Here is a 22,899-nt window from a genome sequence, read left to right on the forward strand (position 1 = left end):
GGGTCTCCTATCTGCTGGGTTTAGGATGAATCCTGGATTCAGATTACAGACATACACCATGCAAGGATGTTTCGGTCTATGTTGGACTTCATGTACAATTATGGCCCCATAAGATTATAGTGTTGTGTTTTTACAGTACCTTTTCTGTGTTTAGACATGTTTAGATACATAAATACTCACCATTGTGTTACAATTGCCTACATTAGTACAGTAACACATTGTACAGGTTTAGCAATAGGCTATACCATATAGCCTGGGTGTGTGGTAGGCTAGACATCTAGGTTTGTGTAAGTTCACTCTACGATGTTCACACAACAATGAAATGGCCTAAACATGCATTTCTCAGAACATATTCCTGTAGTTCAGTGACGCAGGATTCTATAGTACTGCCACATAGTAGCTGTGTGAGTTTGGGTAAGTTACTTTACCTTTACAACAGTGTCTAAATATTATAAAAATAGTTCAAGTTCCATAATATGGTTATTGATCATTATTGGTATTGTTGTTGAAATCAGAGGCAGTGCTGAATAAGTGGTGAGTGGGGCAGTACCTCTAGAGTACCATCTGTTTTGTCCATTTCCCTTGAAATTGATAGCATGCACTTGATGAGCACACTTGTGGTCTTAGAAAAACAAGCTTTCCCTCTTCCAATCGCGTTGGCTTGTGAGAAACTCAAACCCAAGACACAGACATCAACAATTCAGGTGAGTTTAACTGGAGATCCTCTCCTAGAAGTGGTAGTTTCCATAAAAGGTAAAGTGAGCACTTGGCCAGGCACAGATGTGAAGTCCCTTGCAGGGGCTGGGAAATTCTCTAGCTTGCATAAAACCATAATTTAAATTTTCTAATTAAAAATCATCTTCTGCATCTTAAGCATACTCGCCGCCATGCTCACCTTCCTTCTTCTAGTTCGCCTCACCCCCATCCTGCCTGTTACCTTTTAATAGGCTCATTAGGGCCAGCAACAGGCTAAACTATAGCGCTACTGTAGTGTTGCTGGTGGTGCTTGTGTTTTGAATCATCTCTAACGTTTGCTAAGAGAGAAAATATTATTCTCTCTTTTGCTGACGCTCACTGCTCTCAAAAGGAAGTGTTTGTATTTACATCTTTATAATCCAAAAGGCTTCTCTGTCCTCCTTTTTGTCCCTACTCTTCTCTGTCTGCCTTGGCACGTAAGCTTGTTATTTTCATCAAATGGAAAAGAGAGAGCTCTGATTGGAGTGGACAGGGGTCAGATTTACTGTAGGAAAGATGTCTTTCCTGCGCTGTTACCTACCCCACACAGTCACCCACACACACAGAAGAGCCCTGCCTTTTGCTTTTGGGTGTTTTGCAAGGGCGTGGAGGGGAAGTGAGATAGCAAGAAGGGGAATGGGAATCGTGTCGAGTGAAAGCTGTGAAACTATTTCTGGACCTTTATTTTCAAAGCTATGCTGAGAACACCCATTCATACCAGCCAGCTAATCAGACTGCCTTCCAGGGTAATTTGCAGATCTCTGACAAGAAAAGTACCCCTTTGAGCCTGGTATTTGCCACCTAGAGAGCTGGGAGCTGTGGTCAGAGCATCATCGCTCCTGTACAGTGCTGGGGAGGCGGATCCTTGCGTGTTATAGAGGTGATTTAGCAGGTTAGGACTGGGAGTGCAAGGAAATTACCAGATTCTAGTCTTAAAGAGGGGCCAGACTGGGTGGGTGGCAGGGAGATGATAGCCTGTGGTTGTGTGGAAGTTCCTGCTAAGGGAAGCTGAATGGATGTACAACATTGTGAAGTTTACATCCTGAAGACCAAATGGTAAAAATGAAACCACTGGTGTCGAAATGAAAGCTGTTTGATGTAAAGGTCAAAGAGGAAAGCGAAATGCAGGCAGCCCGTGCCTGGCATCTGAGGTTTTCATGGAGCAAACGTCATAGTAAATTACCCTTGACCGTCGCAGGAAGCATCAAAGAGAAGCAGGCCTGGAGTGTCAGAGGTGGGCAGTAGCAGGTGCACGTTGGTATGCCAGCTGGGCAGTGCAGTGGCCCTTTCCTGAATGTCTTCTAATCCAGCCCACAGCTGGGCAAATTAGTATGCATGCTCTGGGGTAGATACCACAGGACAGATGTTCATGGGGAATGGCTGCTGAAGACTGCTGCCCTCCATGGGACAATAAAGACCAAAATGACCCAGGAGATGTGTTCACATCCAAGGTGGGACAACCAGTCTCTGTCCATTGTGGTGGGACTGATTTTTATTTTCCTTGATCTAATTTTTTATATTTCTAAATTTTCTAAAATAAGTATGAACCATTTTTACATTCCAAAAAGCTTTCTTTGAGTGCTACTAACCCATGAGAGCACTTTTTATTGATGTGCACAAACAATTTCCAATTCTGCATATCAAGAAGCACAGTGGATACTCCTAACCTTCTCCCCTTTTGCTTGTCTTTGGTTAAAGGTGGTGGCACACAAAATTGGACTGTGTCGGGAGCTCTTGGGCTACTTTGGCCTCTTTCTCATTCGGTTTTGCAAGGAGGGCAAGCTCTCTGGTAAGAATCAAAGAAGGAATGAGGGCAGCCAGGAGATGGGTGTGCAGGGGTGAGCAGGGGGTTGGCCCAGGAGGTAGGGGAGTCACAGCAGGGGCTGGTCATCTCCCTGAATGTGGTCCCTACTACTGTTCTCCACCCCTGGGGCAAAGGCTTGGGGAATGAGAGGTTGCATCCTTGTTCAGGGAGAGCTGGGGCCAAGCAGCTCCAGAAAGGTAGCATGATCCTGAGCAAGACCTCAAGCCATTCCAGTAACTGCATTTCCTCTGCACCCCCAGTCCCAATCCTGGTGTCCCTCTCACCTTTACCCTGGGCCTGGCCACTGGCACGAGCCATGCCACACCATCCTGGGGATGGAGTGCTAGACTCCAGGTGTCAGGACCTCCCACCACAGCATGATTTCTCCTTGTTAAGGAATATTTGTTATAAAATAGATGATAGAAATAAATTCTTAGATTCTTTTAAAAAAGTTGTAATGAGATAGTGTAAAAAAATATTCCAATTCACATAGATTTTGCTTTTCCCTACAGTGTGTTTCTAGATGTTACAAGTTTTTTTTTTTTTAGTTGTGAAATGGTATCAGGAATATTAAAGTAGTTTACATATGTCCTCAGCAAGCTGTGGGGAGGTGATTCTGAGCTGGACATTAAAGGGTTGGGTAGTGGCTCGCCCCCTAGGCGCTATGGTGTGCTGGCGAAAGCACTGGATGTCCCTGGACCTATTTCTTCATCTATAGCATGGTGTGACATATCGCCCCCTTGAAGGGCCGGTATTTTATGAGGATCAAATAATATTTATTCTTTGAATGAACTTCAGAAAGTTAAAAATTACATCCAAATGCAAGAGGATATTGTTATCATGATTTTATTCTTTCCAATAATGTTTTATTTTCTCATCTGAAAGCTTCTGCATGTAAACTCTTTTTGCTTTTCAAGCAGTAAGACTGCCTTTCCCCCTTCTCTAGTTGTGAAAAAATTGGCGGACTTTGAACTCCCTTATGCTAGTCTCCGAAGTTCTGAAGTGGAGAACTGTAAAGTTGGACTCAGAAAATGGTGAGTAGATACTTGAGTACAGAAGGCCTTTGAGGACATCTCGCCACATCCTGCCCGTGGCCCAACAGCTGGAGACCAGAGACTTGGGGAATGTCATGGGGAAAGCAATGAAGACGAGAGGGTGAAATGAACCAGCATGCTTGTCCTACAGAATAGGATGTTGAGGACTTTCCCCAGTCTCAGGTGAATGCTCCAAGGGTATTAAAATGAGGATGGTGGCCATCTATTCTACTTCTCTACTGAGAGGCAATCAGGACCGTAAGGCTTGAAAAAACAGGGGCAGGCCGGGGGCATGGATCGAAGCAGGTAATGGCAATGAATTGCTGGCCATGGGTTTGCTTTGGAATGGATTACTGACTGCATTAATGGAATCAATTTGTTGGTTATTACAAGCAGATGTGATTCATCTGTTGAAGTGCGGCATTCTCTGAAGGCAAAGGGTGGATTCAGCCAATTTGCAGTGAATTTAAACTCTAAGTATTGGGCTTACGTTCCTGAAGGCTATGGACCAGGGCCACCCATATTCCTAGGACACAAGTGTCTCTCTGCAGAAAATACTATCATTTCCCCCAGAAATAGGGGTCCTGTGGAGAACAAGGACACTTACCCACCCCTAGTCCTGTAATCTGCAGTCCCCAGCATTTATTACCTTGGCTATATTACATTGCTGCTTAGGTTCACTCCCACCCAGACCAGTTATTCTGTACTCAGAGTACAGAAGCTTTAATAAAAGGCATTTTGAAATCTAGGAATAGTAGTTAACTTGGCCTTGCTGGAGCCCCAGTTTGTGGCTTTGAATTTTGGAAGGATGTTCCCAGCAAGGTAGAAGTTCATATATTATTGTTCAGAAGTACTCTGAGAAATAGACAGAGTACTGTTGTGGCATGGAACCCTGAGAAAGACAAAAGGACTCAGTTCCATTTAATGTTTAGACAATACTGTTCTGGAAGCTGCTTACACTAAGGTGATGGCTGAGCACGCTTGTTCCTGGGATCAGAGTATATGCATCTAAGTCCCAGCTCTCTCAGTTTTAGCTGTATAAACTTAGCCAAGTTGTTCAAGCTCTCTAGGCCTCAGTTCCTGTATCTATAAAATGGGAATAATAGTGTTTACATCATAGGATTATTGTGACGGTTAAATAAAGTAATCCCATATGCCCAATAGGTTTTGGTCATGTTTGTTACTGTCATCTTGCTGATAATGATGATTATAGTAAGCAAAGAAAATTCCTGGGGCTTAGATTTTTTTTTTGCTCATGAGCTTTCCTGAAAACTGAGATCAAAGGACAGATGAGGATTCTGTTCCTTACCTTGCAGCTTGAATAAGAAATTAGGCTTTGCCTATGTCTTCATTAAATAGGTAAATTCTATATGATAAGTGCAAGGTAAAACATCTACCCAATCATAAGCCAGCATCTCAGATCCAGGCAGATCGTCTGTGCTCGTGGGAACTTCTGTGTTAGAGCTGAGGACCAGGACCCTCGAAGAGAAGAACCAGGGTAGGATCTCGCAAGTGCCTGGCCCTCTTTCCAGAGGGAGGCCTTGCTGGGTGGGAGCAAGGGGTTTAGCTCCAAAAGCTACATGACTCCCAGCAGGTGAGGCCTCACAGTAAGGTCTAGTTGGAGTCTTAAGGATTTTTCTTTGAGAATTCTCTGGGTACATTTCTCCAGGGATGATGTGGTTACTTCCAGACCAGAGGGTGCCTGCCCTGTCCTCTCAGACCCAGTATGGGATGGGTCTGGGGGCTTTCTAACTCTCTGGTGCAACAGTTGCTATTCTCTGCATACAGGGGCCTCTGAGATGTGTGAGTACATAGCTAAACGGAATGCAGTGTGGAACTCTGATTTTCCTGGTCTAAGCCAACCCCATCAGCCTATTCACCCTACACTTCTGAGGGTAGTGACTCCGCTTACCTCTGCCTTCTGGTTGGCTATAGATCAGCCATAGCGCACCCTTCCTGACAGTTTCTCTCTCTTCCTAACATGCTACCATGCTTATGTAGTGACTGATTTCAGTTCATCCTGGTGATTCTGGATCCACTGGACAGACATGGAGCCCCTGCTATTTGCAAGTCACTCTGCCAAGATGCAGAGGGGCAACTCGGGTTAGGACCCAGCCCCTGGGCTCAGGGGTCTTCACATCCGGTGTCAAGAACACTTGATCAGAGCAGTGGTTGGGATAAACTCGGGGTGCTGAGAAAGCACAGAGGATGGATGGCTAACACAGCCCTGGGGAGTAGGGACCAGAGGAGCGGCCATTGTGTGAGGTTTGCAGAGAAAGGCAGATCAGTCAGGGAAGGAGGTCGGAGCGGGCAGTGGTCTTCCAGGCAGGGAGAGAGGAGAGGAAGCATGGTTGGAAGGCAGTGCTGGGAGTGCGGATGGTGAGAGAGGGGACTGGAAGTGAGAACAGGAGCTGTCCTGCGAAGGGTCAAAGGGTCATGGAAGCAGGCAGGGCTAATGATCTAACTCTGGGGCTGTGAGAGGCTCAAGGGTTACTCGGGAGAGACCACTGCGGTTAGGATGTGGAGTGTGAGGTTGAGGACACACTACTGAGGCAGAAAGCCTGAGGAGGAGGTTACCAGAGCAGCTCAGGCGGTGAGGGTAGCCTGGGTGCAGGGTGGTGAATGTGGGGGTGGGTCCACATGGGGCAGATGACTCTGCCAGGTATTGGGGGAGGGGAAAGGGAATCCAGGACCTGGAGGCCAAGAGGGAGGCTGAGTGTGAACAGGGATGAGGACTATTCCCCTAAAGCTTCTTTTTGTTTGCATCTTTATTCTCAGAGCCCACCAGGCAAGAGCTGACAGTATAAAGAAATTAGGAAAGAAAAGAGGTGGAGGGACACCTGGAAGGTGGGCAAGTATAGATATGGGTGTGACTTTGTTAGAAAGGCGGCCCTGCTCCGTAGGGGAGAGGGCCTCTGCTTTCGAAAGCACTCACTTCCAGGAGTGCCCATTTCCATGTCATGCGAATTAATCTAACGCTCCTGAATGATGCAGGTATATGGATCCATCCCTCGACGCCATGCTGACGGACTGCAGAGTGGCCGTAGACTTGCTCTACATGCAGGTGAGTGTCACCAAGAATTCTCAGAAGACCATGCATACAGGCCATTTTGGTTTGGAATCATTAAAAAAAATTGTGGTAGTTGATGATTCTATCTCCATACCTTGAACAGGCAAATTCAAGAGACAGAAAGTAGAATAGAGGTTACCAAGGGCTGAGGTGACGCAGGAAGGAGAAGTTATTATTTAATCGGTATAAGTTTTTGTTGGGTGCTGATGGAAAATTTTGTGAATGTATATAATGCCACTGATCTGTACACTCACGAATAATCAAAGTGGTAAATGTTATGTTGCGTATATCTTACCATGATTAAAACAAACAAAAGAAAAGAAGTAGAGGAATTTAGAGAGAGGGGTAAAAAATAATTCTACCTCTATTTTAACAATCACTCTCTGAATTGAAGCTGAAAGTCTATTATTTAGGCTAATTTGATGTGAACCTAGAAAGGATATCCCTGATCTTTTAAAGTCACACATGATCCCTGAATTTCACACTAGCATAATCCTCTTTTCCCTGAGCCAACACACACCATACCTGCCCCGGGGGCCGCCTTCGTGGGTCCGTGGCCTGTGCAGTTGCGTAGGGCCCTGTGCTTATTTAATGCTCTGCTGTCACCGTCTTGAAATTCTTAATTATTTTTGAACAGGAATCCCACATTTTCATTTTTCACAGGTAGGCCCTGCACATTATGTAGTTGGTCCTGCCTACCACTACCCTCCAGCCTCTAAAAAGATAAATTTAGACCTTGGCCTCCGTTCCCCTCCCCTGCCTGGTGTGGCGAAGGTTCTGCCTAGTGGTGAAATGATACACCATGACACACCCACCACGTTACCCCACCGCAGTTCTCCACCTGCTTCCCCAGCTGCCCCGGGTGTTCACGCTCACCACGTTGGCATCCTCAGAGACTGATGCTTCCCAGGCCCAGCCTGACACTTCTGGGAGGGAGGCTCAGAAACTTCTTTCGGGGAGCTGCCTCAGAACATCCCACACTCAGTTCTCGAGCAGCAGGCAGGGCTGCAGGTCACAGCTCCGCCAAGGCTACCTCCAACTCAGGAGGGAGAATTTTGAAGAGAGGGGAGAGATGGTGGGTCAGTCGTTACTTTTAATGAGCTTTTCAAGGGCACAAGGTACCAACACCACCTACTGCAGTAGTTTGGGTATAACAAAACGGTCAGTGGGTGGATTTTGGTGCTGTGGCTTACTAGAAAGCAGAGAAAAGAACCCCAGCGCACACTTCCTTAGGGGACTTTTTAAGAGACCAAGACCACAAAGCTCTTCTAAATTCTAAAGAGGCAAATCAAAATATCACTTAATGATTGTTTAATATTCACTATTATATTTTTATGGCCAGAATATAGCATGAGTTCATTTCACATTACACTTTGATCTGTACATAATCATGTTTGGTGTACCCATGTTATGTGAGTTGGAGCAGAATTTACCGTTTTAAATGTTCACCAAAGCTCATCTCCATGGTGTCCTTGCCATTATGATACATTATTCATTGTGTCTGGTTTATTTCACGTCACATCCTTGGTTGAGAATACAGCACCTAATTCTGACATTGTTCCTGTGGGGAATACAGTCTTGATGGCACAGCCTCCGGTTCTCATTGTGATGCGAGGTCAGAACTGCCAGCCCCATGCTGTGACTTTTTTTTTTTTTCTTTTTTTAATGGAGGTTTTCCGTGAGGACCGGAAAACCTGCTAGACAAACTCTAAAAGAGCTGTAACACTTGCTGTGACTTTTTAATCTGTCTTCATTAAGGAGTTGTAAACCAGAGAGAAATAGACGATGGTATTTCCTCTTTTCACAGCTGGAAAAAGGGTGGCTTCATAGAAAGCTCACTGAATCGCAGTTTCAGAAATGAAGTCTGTCCCCTGCTCTGTCACTAGCCCTCTCTCTGTGTGGTCTTGGGCCAGCCACTTCGTCCTTCTGAACCATGATGTCTCCCTGTTAAGTGATGAGGTTGAACTAATAGTCTCTAAGTTTCTCCCAGCTTTAATAGACTATTATTCAAACCTTGGCTCTTTGCCTGGCAAAATCTTCAAAATACTGTAGCTGCTGTCATAATAATCTTTACCATTATCATCACCATCCTGATGATTATTCCCTGAACCTGAGTGGAGGTGCTGAGAAGTCCAAAGGCGGCCAAGCTCTGTGGGAGAGTCAGGGCCACAATTGCTGCCTCCTTCGGGAAGCCCTCCTTGGCTCTCCTCAGAAGACAGTGCCTTCCTCCCTCCCTCCCTGCGCCTGTGGTGTTTTGCTCAGCACTTCTCCCCCAGCCTTGTTAATACCAGTTCACGGTTCACGCACCTTTCTCCCCAACCAGACTCTGAATGGCCAAGGACAGAGTCTGTGTCTCCCTCCTCCTGTGTCCTGAAGGATACGTGAATGACTGAGAAGGAGCCACCCTTTTAAAAAGTTAACACAAAAAGCTCTTATGAATTCTGATAAATAATGGAGTCATTATAATTAACTATTAGAAGATACCCTTTGATTTTCTAAAAGCCGATGTGCCTGATGATGTCCAAGGAGTCACTGGATTCCCCCAACATTTTTCCTATCTTCTCTCTCTCTTTTTTAACATGATGTTAAATTTACACAAGCATCTCCTTTTTTAAATTGAGTGACATTAACAAAATGAGAAATTGCATCTAAAAGTATACATTTCTGGGTTTTCTCTAAAAATTTGGAGGCTCAGTCAATTCTGGGCCTGCATTTCAGCAGGGCCACTGCTGGCCCATACGGTGACTTTGTACAAATTAGAAAAATGTGCCTCTTCCTCCCGGGGTGCTGAGCCCCACACTGGGGCTCGTGGCTTGGTGAGGGCAGTGAGGCTGACCTTTAGCCTCCTAACACGCCCGTGGCCTAGTGCCCCTGTGCAGGCACATTTGTCCCTGGCCTTCCTCTGCTACGCTCCAACCAGCCAGACCAAGTGGCCAATGCCTTTCTTTGATAAGCACATGTTCCCCATTTCTCACCACTGTGCCCTCTGTGGAGGCCACTGCAGTGTGTGATTGAAGCTCATGAAAACCATGGCTTATGTTATTTCACTTGATTTTTAAACTTAGGTTCTGTGTAAGACCCTGTCAGCCAGTCTTCAGGGAAGGAGCCATTTAACTAAGTAGAGACATTCTTCTAGACTTGACTCAGTGTCTGGGCCAACTTGGAGCAAGGTGCTAAATATAATGCATTTGAGTGATGACTTGTGAACCCATAATCAGGGTCAACTCTTTTCAAAGGTAGTGACATAAAAACAATTGTGTTACCTGTGCTGTAAGACATTTAAATCTCTGTGTTTGAGGATCCTGGTCTCCTAAAGATGACTGACGTGTCTTCGGTTAGTACTTACCGCCATGAGTCCTGTTTAGCCGTGCCTTCTTTCTGACCGTTGCCCTGTGCTAACAGTCCTTACAGGGTTCTGACATCAAGTAGAGTTCAGGAGAGAAAAGGTGTTTAGTTCTTCATGCCCATGCTGATGATTCCTTTCTACGGTGGTGTGTTCTGAAACAGTGGTGGCAAGGAGAAAGCCTTGGGCTGGTACTGCCTGCCTGGTAGGAATTCAGTGGCTTGGGGTTAGTGCTCAGAGCTGATTTAATCTAACTCCTGCCACTTGCTTGCTGGATCATCTCAAACGTCATAACTTCTTTGAACCTCAATTTACCCATCTAGAAACTGGTGGTAATTTTTACTATCCCACTGAATATAGTAGTCTTCCCTTATCTGAAGTCTCGCTTTCCCTGGTTTGAGTTACTTGTGGTCCACCATGGTCCAGAAATATTAAATGGAAAATTCCAGAAATAAACAGTTTATAACTTTTAAGCTGTGCACTGTTCTGAGTAGTGTGATGAAATTTCGTGCCATCCCACTCCATCCCACCCAGGACGTGAATCCTCCCTCTGTCCCGCGTATCCACTATGTATATGTATATGCTGCCCACCTGTTAGTCACTTTGGAGCCATCTCAGTTATCAGATTGACTGTCTTGGTATCGCCCTGGTAGTGTTCAAGTAATCCTGCTTTTACTTCCTAATGGCCCCAAAGTGCAAGAGTATTTGTTCCTAATTTATAAGTTGAACTTTATTGAAGTCATGTATATAGAGGAAAACACATAGTATATAAAGAGTTTGGTACCATTTGCGGTTTCAGGTATCCACTGTGGGTCTTGGAAGGTATCCCCAAGGATAGGCACGACTGTAGTTGGAAAAAAGTCAGTGAGAAAATCTACCTAAAACAAGTTCTCAACAAATATTAGTTATTTTTCTTCTCTCTAAATCCTTTTCCCCCAACCTGAACAGCAGTATCCAAAATGTATTTAGCTTCTTGAGTAGTCTCTTCTCTCGGAGATAAAGCATAACCTACCAATATCACTAAGGGACGTACCACATAGACTTACTTGCAGACTAAGGTGTAAATAAGCACCTGATAATTGGCAAAGAATTATTGAGTGTTTGCTGTATGTTAGGACACTGGACAAGATTCACTGAGGCGAAGGGCACAGGGTCTTACCTTGAGGGACTGACAGTCCAACTGAGGAACAATGGCCAATTCTGTTCCATCTTGATAAGTCACAGTAGCACAGGCTGCGTGTATGCAGCCGAGATGTACCGCTGATGCCAGAGCTGCCCCGGGGCCAGGCCGGCTAAAGGGGAAGGGCGCTGGGTGCCTGCAGGTGAGGGGAAGAGCGCAGGAAGAGGGCCTACAGCAGGGAAGGCAGGCTGCAGGCAGCCTTTGTCATGTCCATGTTTCATTTCGCTCCAGCACAACTCTGATGAGCTTCCACAGGGGGCAGTTGTCTTCCAGGCGCTTTCTGCCTTTGAGCCCAGTGTTGTTCTGCTTAAACCTGTAATGGATTAGGAAACAACTGAGAAACCCATTAAGGATTTGGAGTTTGGGAACACTTGGCCGTTACCAAAAGCTGACCAGACAGGGCCCAACAATATATTCCATTTTAATTTTTTAAAAAATTATAAAATTTGTTTTCATCTTATAAAAAATTTGCAAATCTGGAAGAGCTCAAAAAATGAAATGTCACCCCAAATCTTAACCATACACACAAACTGTTAACTTTGTTGACGTGTTTATTTCATATATATTTCATTTATAAGCACATCCATTGTCTTGACTCATAAGTATGCATACAAGGTTTTTGTTGTTGTTGTTTTATATTTATTTTTTGTTTTATAAAAATACAAGGTCTACTACTATACTCCTATTTTGTAACTTGATTTTTTTATCAATAATTCACAGACTTTTGCCATGTGGTTAAATAGTCTATGTAATTTTTAATGATAGTATAGCCTATTATTTGTTTATACCCAAACTCATTTACCTATTTTTGGGCATATCATAACAGCTCCTACCTCACAGAGTGGCTGGAAGGACTGACTTGTTTTGGAGCACTTAGAACACTGCCAAATGCATAATAAACATAATATATGTGTCTGCCACTATCAATAAGTTGACAATTTTTCATTAGCATAAACAATAACAGTTATGGCCTTATCAATAATTTTTTCCCACATCAATGTTTATGATTCAAATATATTTGTCATTTGGGGTCTTTTTGTTAATTGCCAATACATATCTTTTGTCCATTTTCCTATTGCAAATGCTTACATTTTTTCCTATTGCTTTATACAAAGATTAACTCTTTGCCATATATGATGCAGTTATTTTCCCTGGTTTGACATTTCATTTAGTTTTATTCTTGGTGGTCTTTATGTGCAGAAGTTTTACATTTTCAGGTAATCATATATTACTATTCCTTCATTATGACATTTTGGTCTTTATATCTTAAAAAGATATTCCCTATCTCAAGATCAGATAAAAATATTTTTTTCTAGTTCTTTTATGGCTTTTTACATTTAAATCTTTGATCTGTCCTGAATTTACTTGATTGGGTAGTGTGGGGAAAAAGCTAAGTTTACTTTCTTTGCCAAATGTTGCCAATTGTCCTCAAATTAGTTGTTCTTCCTAACCCACTAATTTAAAAAGTAACCTTTCTGACATGTTAAGTCCTTACATATATGTCTACTTGGATCTGTTTTTATAGCCCTTCATACACAACTATGTTTTTGTCAGATTAATTAATTTCTGCCAAGGTTGCTAATTTTACAATTTGTGTTGTTTTAAGGCAATGCAGGACATTGAAAAAGGATGGGCCAAACCCACACAGGTGCAGAGGCAGAAATTAGAGGCTCTGCAGAAAGAAGACAATCCAACAAAGGTGAATCAAACGTTGTACCAAGGGAGTTAAAGAAACATTAGATTTGAGCTGTTTCTATAATTTATAAACCCACCAAGCACTGAAAGTGAGAGTCTTTAAAAATAAGAATATTTTCATTGATTTTTCTGATTATAGAATTAATAAAAGCTTATTGTTTAAAGATTCTAAAAAATACAATCATTATATAGTGAGTCCTTTCCTGAGTTAATTAATATAGATCCTCAGCGTAATTTTTAGTGACTACAGAGTATTCCATTTCATGGTTGTGTTATCGTTTGGTGAACCATTTTTCTATTATTGGAAGTCAGGTTGTTTCTAGCTGTTGCTGCTATAAATCACTTTGGCAGAGAGCACCATGGGGCCCAGGACTGTGTCTAATTTATACACACTGTGCAGTCACAGCACCTGGTACAGTTCCTGGCTGACGTCCCTGCACACTGCAGCCAACATGCTGTCTTTGAGTATGTGTTTCTGTTATTCCTCAGGATATATTTCTAAACATCCATTTTTAAAGCTTCCATAAGGGTGGTCCCAACTCACACACCTCCTGCCCCCAAGCAGTGAATATGAGTCTGACAAACAAGACATGTTAATAGAAGAAATAGCCTTGGCTTCTTTGTGTTGTCTTTTTAAAATTCTTTTGACTTTGCCAGTGTTCACAACTATAGCATTGATTTTGAACAACATACAACTAATATTTAGAGGACTTATTTATACTTACGTTGACATAGAAAGTAATTCTTCAAAGGCTCCTTTTACCTTTTGAGATTTTTATTGATGGGCCACGAGAAAAGAAAAAGAAAAGGAAAAGGAAAAAGGCACACACTGCCATTATTGAATACTTTCCCTCCCTGGTGTTCTACCTCAGCTTTGTCACAAAAACTTTGGAGTTCAGTTTTTCTGTATATTTGTAAATTTTTACAATTACAGCTTCTATTTTGATGGGTAGAATATTGCTGCTACTTCAGGCATAGTTACAAACTGTGTATACCACAACCAGTTCTGAGCACATAATCTGCCTTGTAAACTTCTTAATTTGGTAAGAATATTATTTTTACCATGCTTTCCCTAAATGTGTATTTGTATTTTTTCCACAAAACAAATTTTATCTTCTGTGATAAATGTTTTACCTAAATTTATATTATTCATTATAATGCTCTTCTTAAAACTTTACTTGAATACATGAATTAGGTGAAAAAAGTTAAATCATTATGAAATTAGCTTACTTTTTCTGAAAGCATCTGAGCGTACTGGTATATATCCAGCATTATTTGTTTGTGAAATTCTTCTCCTGCTAAGGGAGCAAACACATTAATAGCTATTACTTTATGTACATGTACAATAAAACTTGGAATTGAAAATAAATTAATTTAATTGAAAATAAATTAATAATTAATTGAAAATAAATTAATTTAAAGACGAGTCATCTGATCTAAATTAGAGTTAGGCTAACTATGGCCCATGGGCCACTGTTTTTATAAATAAAGTTTTATTGACACATAGTCATGCTCATTCATGTATTGTCAAAGGTTGCTTTTCTGCTACAGTGGCAGAGGTGAGTAGTTGCAATAGAGACCCTATGCCTATGAAGCTTAAAATATGGCTCTTTACATAAAAGTTTGCCAACCCCAATCTAAATGAAAATATGTAAACATACTTTCTGCAGCTATATATGTTAAGTTGTCTTTTTCAGGTACAGTCTTCTTATTTCTTCTTAATTTTTCAAGCAGATAATCCTTGCAGATTTCCGTCTTCTGATTTTCATATAGTTAGTGATATCACAACACCCCTTTGTTGAATGGCAAATGCCAACAATTATTTTAAATAAGTTACTTATTCATCATCAACTCTTTTGCAAAAGATAGCTTCAGTTTTAATTAAACACTTTCATTTCTTTTAGCTCATTGCAGTCAAGAGGTTATTACGATTTTTAAAAATGTTATCAAACAATAAAATAAACAAATTTATTCCATATAATAAGTTAGTATTGTGGCAAGAGACGAAGCTACTCTCTATATTCTTGGGACAAGATAACTCAGCCGCTGCCCTACCCCTACACAGGTACCCTGTACTTACGACCTGTCATTTCTGGTGTTTCTCACTGACCCAACGGGAGGCCGGGCACCTTACTGCATCGCCCAAGCTGAAGCCCAAGCCATAGTGCAGGGAGCTGGCCCACGGGGCTGAGAGAGACAGTAGCTTTGGATATTTCTCCCACCAGCATAAGGTCCAGAGTCTGCCATCCCTCCCCACTTAGGTCTTGGCATGGTTCACGTTATCAGAGGATGCTTCATGGAGTCTTTGAAAAGGAGGTGTAAGTTACCTTGCTCCAGGAAAGGATCGGGAAAGAGGCTGTCACTGGCTGGTCTTCTTTCCAATTTAACCACTTACTAAAGTGAGAACTGTTTTCTGCACACACCTCTCACACGCCATTAGGCCAGGCCCATCTGTGGTGAAAGCTGGAAAAACAAGGTGGAGGTCACCAAACCAGTATCAGCTTATTTAAATGCAATCAATAGTAATGCTACTTTGTTAAAAAATGAAGAGCTCTGAATAGACATTAACAGGACAAGATGCCAGGACTACAGGTGTGAGCTGCAACTGTCCTCTGTTCTTAGGTTACTTCAGAAGCAGCGGGAAGAATTAAAATTTAAAACTAACATAAAAGTGTTCCCTTGGCATTTGGGGGCTCTCTGGAATTCTACCTAAAAAGCAGACCTGCTCATGCTCTCATTTCATTGCCATTCCCAAAATCTCTTTCTCTGACAATACCACCATCACATAAAACAGCCTGTAAAAATGAGCTACTTTTCCTCCTACGTAGATCTCGGCTTCATTTTTTAAAAGACGACATTTTAAATGTCCACTTTTTGTTTCCTGGCTCTCATAATCCGCTGTGATGGAATCACGTCTGCTCATTCAGTTATTCACTCCACTCTTTTCTTCATTCTTCATTCACTCGTCAAAAATTGTTAGTACCACCATGTGCCAAGCACCGTAACAGGAGCAGGGGCACGATGGTGAAGGAGGCAGGTGTGGCCGCTGCCCTGGAAGGACACACCGTGAACATCCCGGGGCTTAGTGTCGGCACAAGGGGCGCTGTCTTCTTTCTTATGGTCCAGAAGAAAAGGCACTTTCCCTGTGACTCGATTCCGTGTGTTCTACTAGGATGGCAGTCGCTTCTGACGTGAGGTTATCGTCTGCTTCAAGTGGTCTTTTGCTTCCTTCTACCCCTCACCCTGCCCTGCTTTTGGAACAGTTTCTGGAGCTGTCCTGGGAGGTGCGACACTATGGACATGTGCAGCTGGATCCCTGCACGTGTGACTACCCAGAACCGGGCTGCGGAGCCGTGCTCTCTGTTGGCAACAACGAGATCAGCTGCTGCATCACCCTGCCTGGTGACCGGACCCAGGACGTCGTTTTCCAGATGAACAGGGTGAAGTGCTGGCAGGTCACTTTCCTTGTGAGTATCTTGGCACCTTGCTTTGCCCATGATTTAAAGTCTCCATGTGTGATTTAAAAAATCCTATTGCTCTTGGGTGACTAAGTTGGCACTAGGGAGACAGGTTTGCAGTTTGAATCAGTACCCTGAGTGGAGTGGCATCTAAGCCACGTTACACTTCATCTAGTAGTAAAACCTATCTGGAGTCTGGTATGGGTTCCCCCTCTGGAGCAGCAGAGACACCAATCTTCCCACCTTCCAAGGGCAGACCTCTCTACTGCTTGAAAGGTGGCTGTGGTAATAACAGCTACCATTTATTGAGCACTTACTGTGTGCTCAGTCCTGATACGATCTCTACCCTTCAAAACTGGCCACTGACCAGCAGAGCTCTTCTTAGGGAGCCCTGGCATCATGTTTGCATCGCCAGCTCCTTGCAAGAGAAACCCTTGTCAGATTTATGGAGTGCTACGTTGTACCGGGTGCGATGCTGGCCACCGCCACGTCTATTATTACATTCTCACTGGAGCTCACTGAGCTAAGTGGGATCATCCTCTTTACACAGGAAACCGAGGTTAACTAGTAGAGGGCAAAAGCTAATAGAGCAACTATGATGCCCACCTGTTAAATCCATGGGCTCCCTGGGGACTTTTTAGCTGGTCTAGCACTTGCCCTCTCTGTGGCATTTGACACTGTCAGCTATCCCTTCTCAAAACCCCCTCTCCTTCCTCCCCTATTGCTGTGGGCCGCTTCCCTCTCTGAGCATTGTCGAAATGCTAGTGTTTCCAGGGGTGCCTGTTCTAGCATCTTCCCCCTACATATCCTCTGAAATCAATTGCCAGGTCCCTATCAAAGGCCCAGTGTGTCTTACTCCCTCTAGACATTGTCACTGGGTGTCTCACGGACGTCTCAAACACAACCTTTGCCAAAGGCAGACTCGTCCTCCCTTTTCGTGCCAGTCATGGAGTCCTTCCTCCTGAGTTCCCTGTCTCGGTAAGTGGGGCTTCCCCCACCACCCCCCAGCTGCCAAACCAGGAATCTTGAAACCGTCTCTGTTTTCTCCTCACTCTTACCCTGCACGTGTAAGTGCTGATGGAGGCCGACCTTGTTATGCCTCAAAGATCTCCCTTTGTTTCCACGCTCACAGCTCAGTCTCAACGTTCCCTGCGTGAGTGGACAGAGCAGCTTCCTAACCCTTCTCCCTGCCCCACTCTTGCCCCCTTGCAGGGTCAGAGAAAATACATTGTGTGATTTCAGTCCTTTTAAATGTATGGAAACTTGCTATAGGCCACAAATTGGATCTTTCTTGGTACATGTTCCATATGTACTTAAAAAGAATGTGCTTTCTGCTATTTTCTGGAGTATTCTAAAAATGTCAATTACTTTAGGGATTGACTGTGTTTTTTTTTTTTTTTCTTTTTTTTTGCTCAGCATAATTCTTTGGAAGTTCATCCAGGTTGTTGAATGTATCAATAGTTTGTCTCTTTTTATTGCTAAGCAGTAAGGCATGATATGGACATGCCAAAGTTTGTTTAACCCTTTACTCACTGAAGCACATCTGATTGTTTCCAGTTTTTAGCTATTATGAATAGAGCTGCTCTAAATATTCATGTTCAGGTTTTTGTCTTTCCACAAGTCTTCATTTCTCTGGCATAAATATCCAGAAGGGCAATTGCAGGAATTGCAGGGTCATCTGGTATTGCATGTTTACTTTTTTTTTTTTGAGACAGAGTCTCGCTCTGTTGCTCAGGCTAGAGTGCCGTGGCGTCAGCGTAGCTCACAGCAACCTCAAACTCCTGGGCTCAAGCAATCCTCCTGCCTCAGCCTCCCGAGTAGCTGGGACTACAGGTGCTCAACACCCGGCTAATTTTTTCTACTTTTAGTAGAGATGGGGTCTTGCTTTTGTTCAGGCTGGTCTCAAACTCCTGACCTCAAGTGATCCTCCTGCCTTGGGCTCCCAGAGTGCTAGGATTACAAGCATGAGCCACCACACCCAGCCTGTGTGTTTACTTTTTTTTAGACACTGTTAAACTATTTCCCAGAATGGTTGTACCATTTTACCTTCTTACCAGCAATGTATGAATGATCCAGTCTCTGCATCCTCAGCAGCATTTGGTGGTCTCGCTGTTTTTTATTATAGTCATTCTGATAGGTGTGTAATGGTGTTTCACTGTGATTTAAATTTGCATTTCCCTCCTGGCTTATGCTGTTGAGCATCTTTTCACGTGCTTATTTGCCATGTGTATATCTTTTTCAGTGAAATGTCTCCTCGTACCTTTTATTCATTTTCTAATTGGGATTATCTGGCTTTTTACTGTTGAATTTTGAGAGTTCTTTATGTATTCTAGATACTAATCCTTTCTTGGCCATCTGGCTTGCAGATATTTTCTCTTACTCTATAGTTTTTCGTCCTCTTAAAAAGGGTCTTTGGCAGATAGTTTCAATGAACCCTAACTCATCAATTTTTCATTTTATGGATTGTGCTTTTAGTATCAAGTCCAAGAACTCTGCCAAACCCTAGATCCTGAAGTTTTCCTGTGATATTTTTTCCCTAAAAGTTTTATAGTTATAGGTTTTATATGTAAGTCCCTGATCCATTTTGAGTTAATTTTTTATTTAGGGTATGAAACTTAGGATAAGTTTCCCATTTTTGCCTATGGAATTCCAATTGCTCTGGCACCATTTGTTGAAATGGCTATCTTTTCCTCAATTGAATTGTTTTTACATCTTTGTCAAAAATCAGCTGGGCACATTTGTGTGGATTTATTTCTGGTTTTCTGTTCTGTTTTGCTGATCTGTGTGTATATTCCTTCACCTATACCACATAATCATTGTCTTTCTTTGTAACAGTTTTATTGAGTTCTAACTCATGTACCATACAATTCACCCATATGAAGTATACAATTCAATGGTATTTAGTATATTCACAGAGTTGGGCAACCACCATCACAATCAATTTCAGAACACTTTTATCATCTCAAGAAGAAACCCAAACTCTTTAGCTATTACCTCTCTATCCCCTCAGCCCAGGAAAACCACTAATCTACTTTCTGTCTTTGTGGATTAATCTATTCTGGACATTTCATATTAATGGAATCATGTAATATGTGGTCTTTGTGACTAGCTTTTTACTTGGCATGTTTCCAAGGTTTATCCTTGTTATAGCATATTATCAGCACTTTATTCTTTTTATGGCCAAGTAATATTCCACTATATAGTTGTACCACATTTTATTTATCCATTCATCCATTGATGGGACATTAGGGTTGTTTCTACCTTTTGGCTGTTATGAGTTATGCTGCTATGAACATGTGTGCACAAGCTGTTGTGTGGACATATGTTTTCAGTTCCCTTGGGTATATACCTAGGAGTGGAATTACTGGATCAAATGATAATTCTATGTTTAACTCTTTGAGGAACTGCTAGCCTGCTTTCTAAAGTGGCTGCCCAATTTTATAGCCCCACTAGCAGCATGTGAGACTTCTTGTTTTTCCACATCCTTGCCAGTACTTGTTATTATCTGATTTTTTTTATTACAGCCAACGTAATGGGTGTGAAGTGGTATCTCATTGTGGTTTTATTTATTTCAGCATTTTTTTCTCTGTCTGCTTTATTTTGGGTAGTTTCTACTGCTATGGCTTCAAGATTATTGATATTTTCTTATGTAATATCTAACATTGCTGTTTATCCCATCCCATGCATTTTTACTTCTAAAATTGTGTTTTTCATCTCTAGAAGTTTAAGTCTTTTTTATGTCTTCCCTTTCTCTCCTTATCATGCTTCTATTTTTCCCAGATTCTTTAGTGTGTGGTGTGTATTTTAAATAACTGTTTCAATATTTTTGCCTACTAATTCCATCACTCTGTCATTTCTGGATCTGTTTTTACTGACTGATTTTTCTCCTGTTTGCATCATATTTTCCTGCTCCTTTTCATGCCATGTAATTTTTTGTGGTATGCTAACCATTGTGAATTTTCCATTGTTGAATGCTGGATTTTATTGAATTCCTTTAGACTTTGTTCTGACATGCAGTTAAGTTACTTGGGATTAGTTTTACTTTTTTGAGGTTTGCTTTTAAGTTTTCTTAAAGTCCAGAGTAGTCTTCAGAGCTAATTTAGTCCTTTACACGTTAGCTATCATTCTTAGGACTCTACCCAGCATCTTGGCCTTGTCGCTCTATTCTGACTAATGGAAACATGAACTCTGAACTCTGCAGCACTGTTTTTGAGCTCCTGGAATTATTCAATTTACTGCTTTCCAGTGGTTCTTTCTCTGGCCTTATGGGGTTTTACTCTACACATGCACAGATAATTATTCAGCCAAATATCTGAGAGGAACTCTCTCTATGTATAAAGCTGTACTCCTTGGTATTCTGCCCAGTAAATTCTAACTTCAACTTCTTTATAGGTTTTTCTCTTTCTCCTCAACTCGGCAAGACCTCTGGGCTCCGTTTGGGTTCCCGGTCCTTGTGCTACACCCTGAAAACCCCTTCCGGCAGTAAGCTGGGATAATTGTGGGGCTCACTTCACTTGTTTTCTTTCTCTCTGGGTTGACAGTCCTGCATTATCTGTTGTTCAATGTCTGAAAACAGCTGTTTTCCAATTCATTGTTTACACTGATGCTGTCAGACCAATATTCTAAAAATATAAATCAAATTGTAGTATTTTCCACCTTTCAAAAATATCTTTTTTTTTTTTTTTTTTTTTTTTTTTTTTTTTTTTTTTTTTTGAGACAAGGTCTTGTTATGTTGCCATGCTGTTCTCAAACTCCTGGGCTCAAGGAATCCTCCTGCCTCAGCCTCTTGAGTAGCTGGGATTATAGGTGCACACCACCATGTCCAGCTAAAATCTCTTAATGAATTTCTGTTGCCCTCTGTAGGGAAAAGATCCTTAACTTAGCTTATAAAACCTGTAAGAGTTAGGGCTCTTTGGTGGCAAGCAATGGAAACCAACACTAGTGAAAAAGGGATTTGTTGGAATGATTCAGAGTAACCTACAGATTCAAAGGAAAAGCTGAAGCTTAAGAAGGTCAGGAACCAAAAGAGCTTAAGGTGTATAGGAAACAGGAACTTTCTATCAGGACCTGTTCTTTGGGTCTCTCTCCTCTGGAATCAAATGAGAGAATTATTTGTCCAATTGACCTAACCTTGTATCATATGTCACCCTCTGACTTATCATTCCCTGACAGTACTACATAGACGAACTACAGTGAGAGAGAGATGGTTTTCCCAAGAGAATTTGAGACTCCATTACTAGGAAAAAGAGCAATAGATGCTGTGTAGCAATATCACTGATGTTCCCGAGCCAGCTTTCAGGATCTGGTGCTACCCTGCCTCTCTGAACCTCTTCTCACACCAGCCTCCGTGCCTGGAGCCCTGCTGCAGCCACACGACATCCCTGGCAGTGTCTCCAACATGCCAGGCTCCCTTATTCCTCCATGAATTTGCACTTGCTATTTCTTCTACCAGGAACCACCTCTCACCTTCCCTCCCGCCCCCCAAAACAGAACCACCACAACAAACTTGGATGGTTTCTACTTTGCTCGGATGGCCCTCCCTCCAGCCAGCCTCCCTTTACCCTGGGTTAGGGCCCTTCTGTTTAATTCCATAGACCTATATCTGCTTCCTTTATAGCATTACTGCCTCTAACTGTGGTGATTTACTTTCATGGCTCCTCAATAGATTGATAGCTTCTTAGGAATAAGGACAGTTTCACTCATTTTGATATTTTACCTGGCACATTAACAGGCACTGGAATTTCTATTGAATATCAAGTAATATCTTTTCCTCTGTAGGGGACCCTGCTGGATTTGGATGGGCCCCAGAGAACTCTCAACCAGAACCTAGAGCTCAGATTTCAGTACAGTGAGGAGAGTCGCTGGCAGTGGTTTGTTATTTACACCAAACAGGTAAGTTCTCAGGGCGCAGCATGAAAACCTTCTGTGCTGAAATGCTGTCTTGCTTGCTGGGGGGGACAAGGCACATTACCCTAGCCCAACTAGAGTAGGGCACCAGAGTGTGCCACACACTCTCTTTTCGGACTGTAGTACCTTTTATTTTGCTTTTTGTTTCATTGTAGTTTACCAGTCACCATGGCCTTCACATCAGTTAGAAATGAATTTAGTTATCAAGTAATGGAAGACGCAACTAACAGTGGCTTAGACCAGGTGTCTGCAAACTTTTTCTTAAAGGAGCAGGTGGTAAATACTTTAGGATTTGAGGTCCATATGGTCTCTGTTGCAACTGCTCAACTCAGTTAGGAGCAGCTATAGACAGTACATGAACAAATGGCTTTGGCTATGTTCCAGTAGAGCGTTACTTACAAAAACAGGTGGTGGGCTGGATTTCTTTGCTTACCTCTGGCTTAGACAATACATATTTTATTATCTCACTTAATATTAATAATACTGGAAGTAAAGATTGGCATTCCTATTACTCTTTTTTTATTCAGGGCGTTTTCCAAGCAGATAAAAAGCTACAAGTCGAGTATCCCTTATCCAGAATGCTTGGGACCAGAAGTGTTTTGGATTTTGGATTTTTTTGGATTTTGAAATATTTGTATATAGAGTCATGTGCTGCGTAATGACATTTCAGTCA

The 22,899-nt window shown here is 42.4% G+C and overlaps 1 protein-coding gene and 1 non-coding gene across 2 annotated transcripts in view; one reads left to right on the top strand and one right to left on the bottom strand.

Annotated features, from left to right (window-relative positions):
* The window catches only part of SNX31 (sorting nexin 31), a 58,800-nt gene that overhangs the window by 24,661 nt on the left and 11,240 nt on the right, over positions 1-22,899 (top strand). The window contains exons 6-11 of the mRNA XM_069466169.1: positions 2,434-2,524; positions 3,486-3,573; positions 6,568-6,637; positions 12,773-12,865; positions 16,125-16,328; positions 22,098-22,211. Of these exons, the coding sequence (XP_069322270.1) occupies positions 2,434-2,524; positions 3,486-3,573; positions 6,568-6,637; positions 12,773-12,865; positions 16,125-16,328; positions 22,098-22,211 (660 nt within the window). The remainder of the gene's footprint in view (positions 1-2,433; positions 2,525-3,485; positions 3,574-6,567; positions 6,638-12,772; positions 12,866-16,124; positions 16,329-22,097; positions 22,212-22,899) is intronic.
* Positions 8,311-8,371, bottom strand: LOC138382107 (U7 small nuclear RNA). Its single transcript, XR_011233270.1, has one exon. It is a non-coding gene; the product is annotated as a U7 small nuclear RNA (small nuclear RNA).

The sequence above is a fragment of the Eulemur rufifrons genome, chromosome 3 (genome assembly GCF_041146395.1).
Source record: "Eulemur rufifrons isolate Redbay chromosome 3, OSU_ERuf_1, whole genome shotgun sequence".
Taxonomy (NCBI): Eukaryota; Metazoa; Chordata; class Mammalia; order Primates; family Lemuridae; genus Eulemur; species Eulemur rufifrons.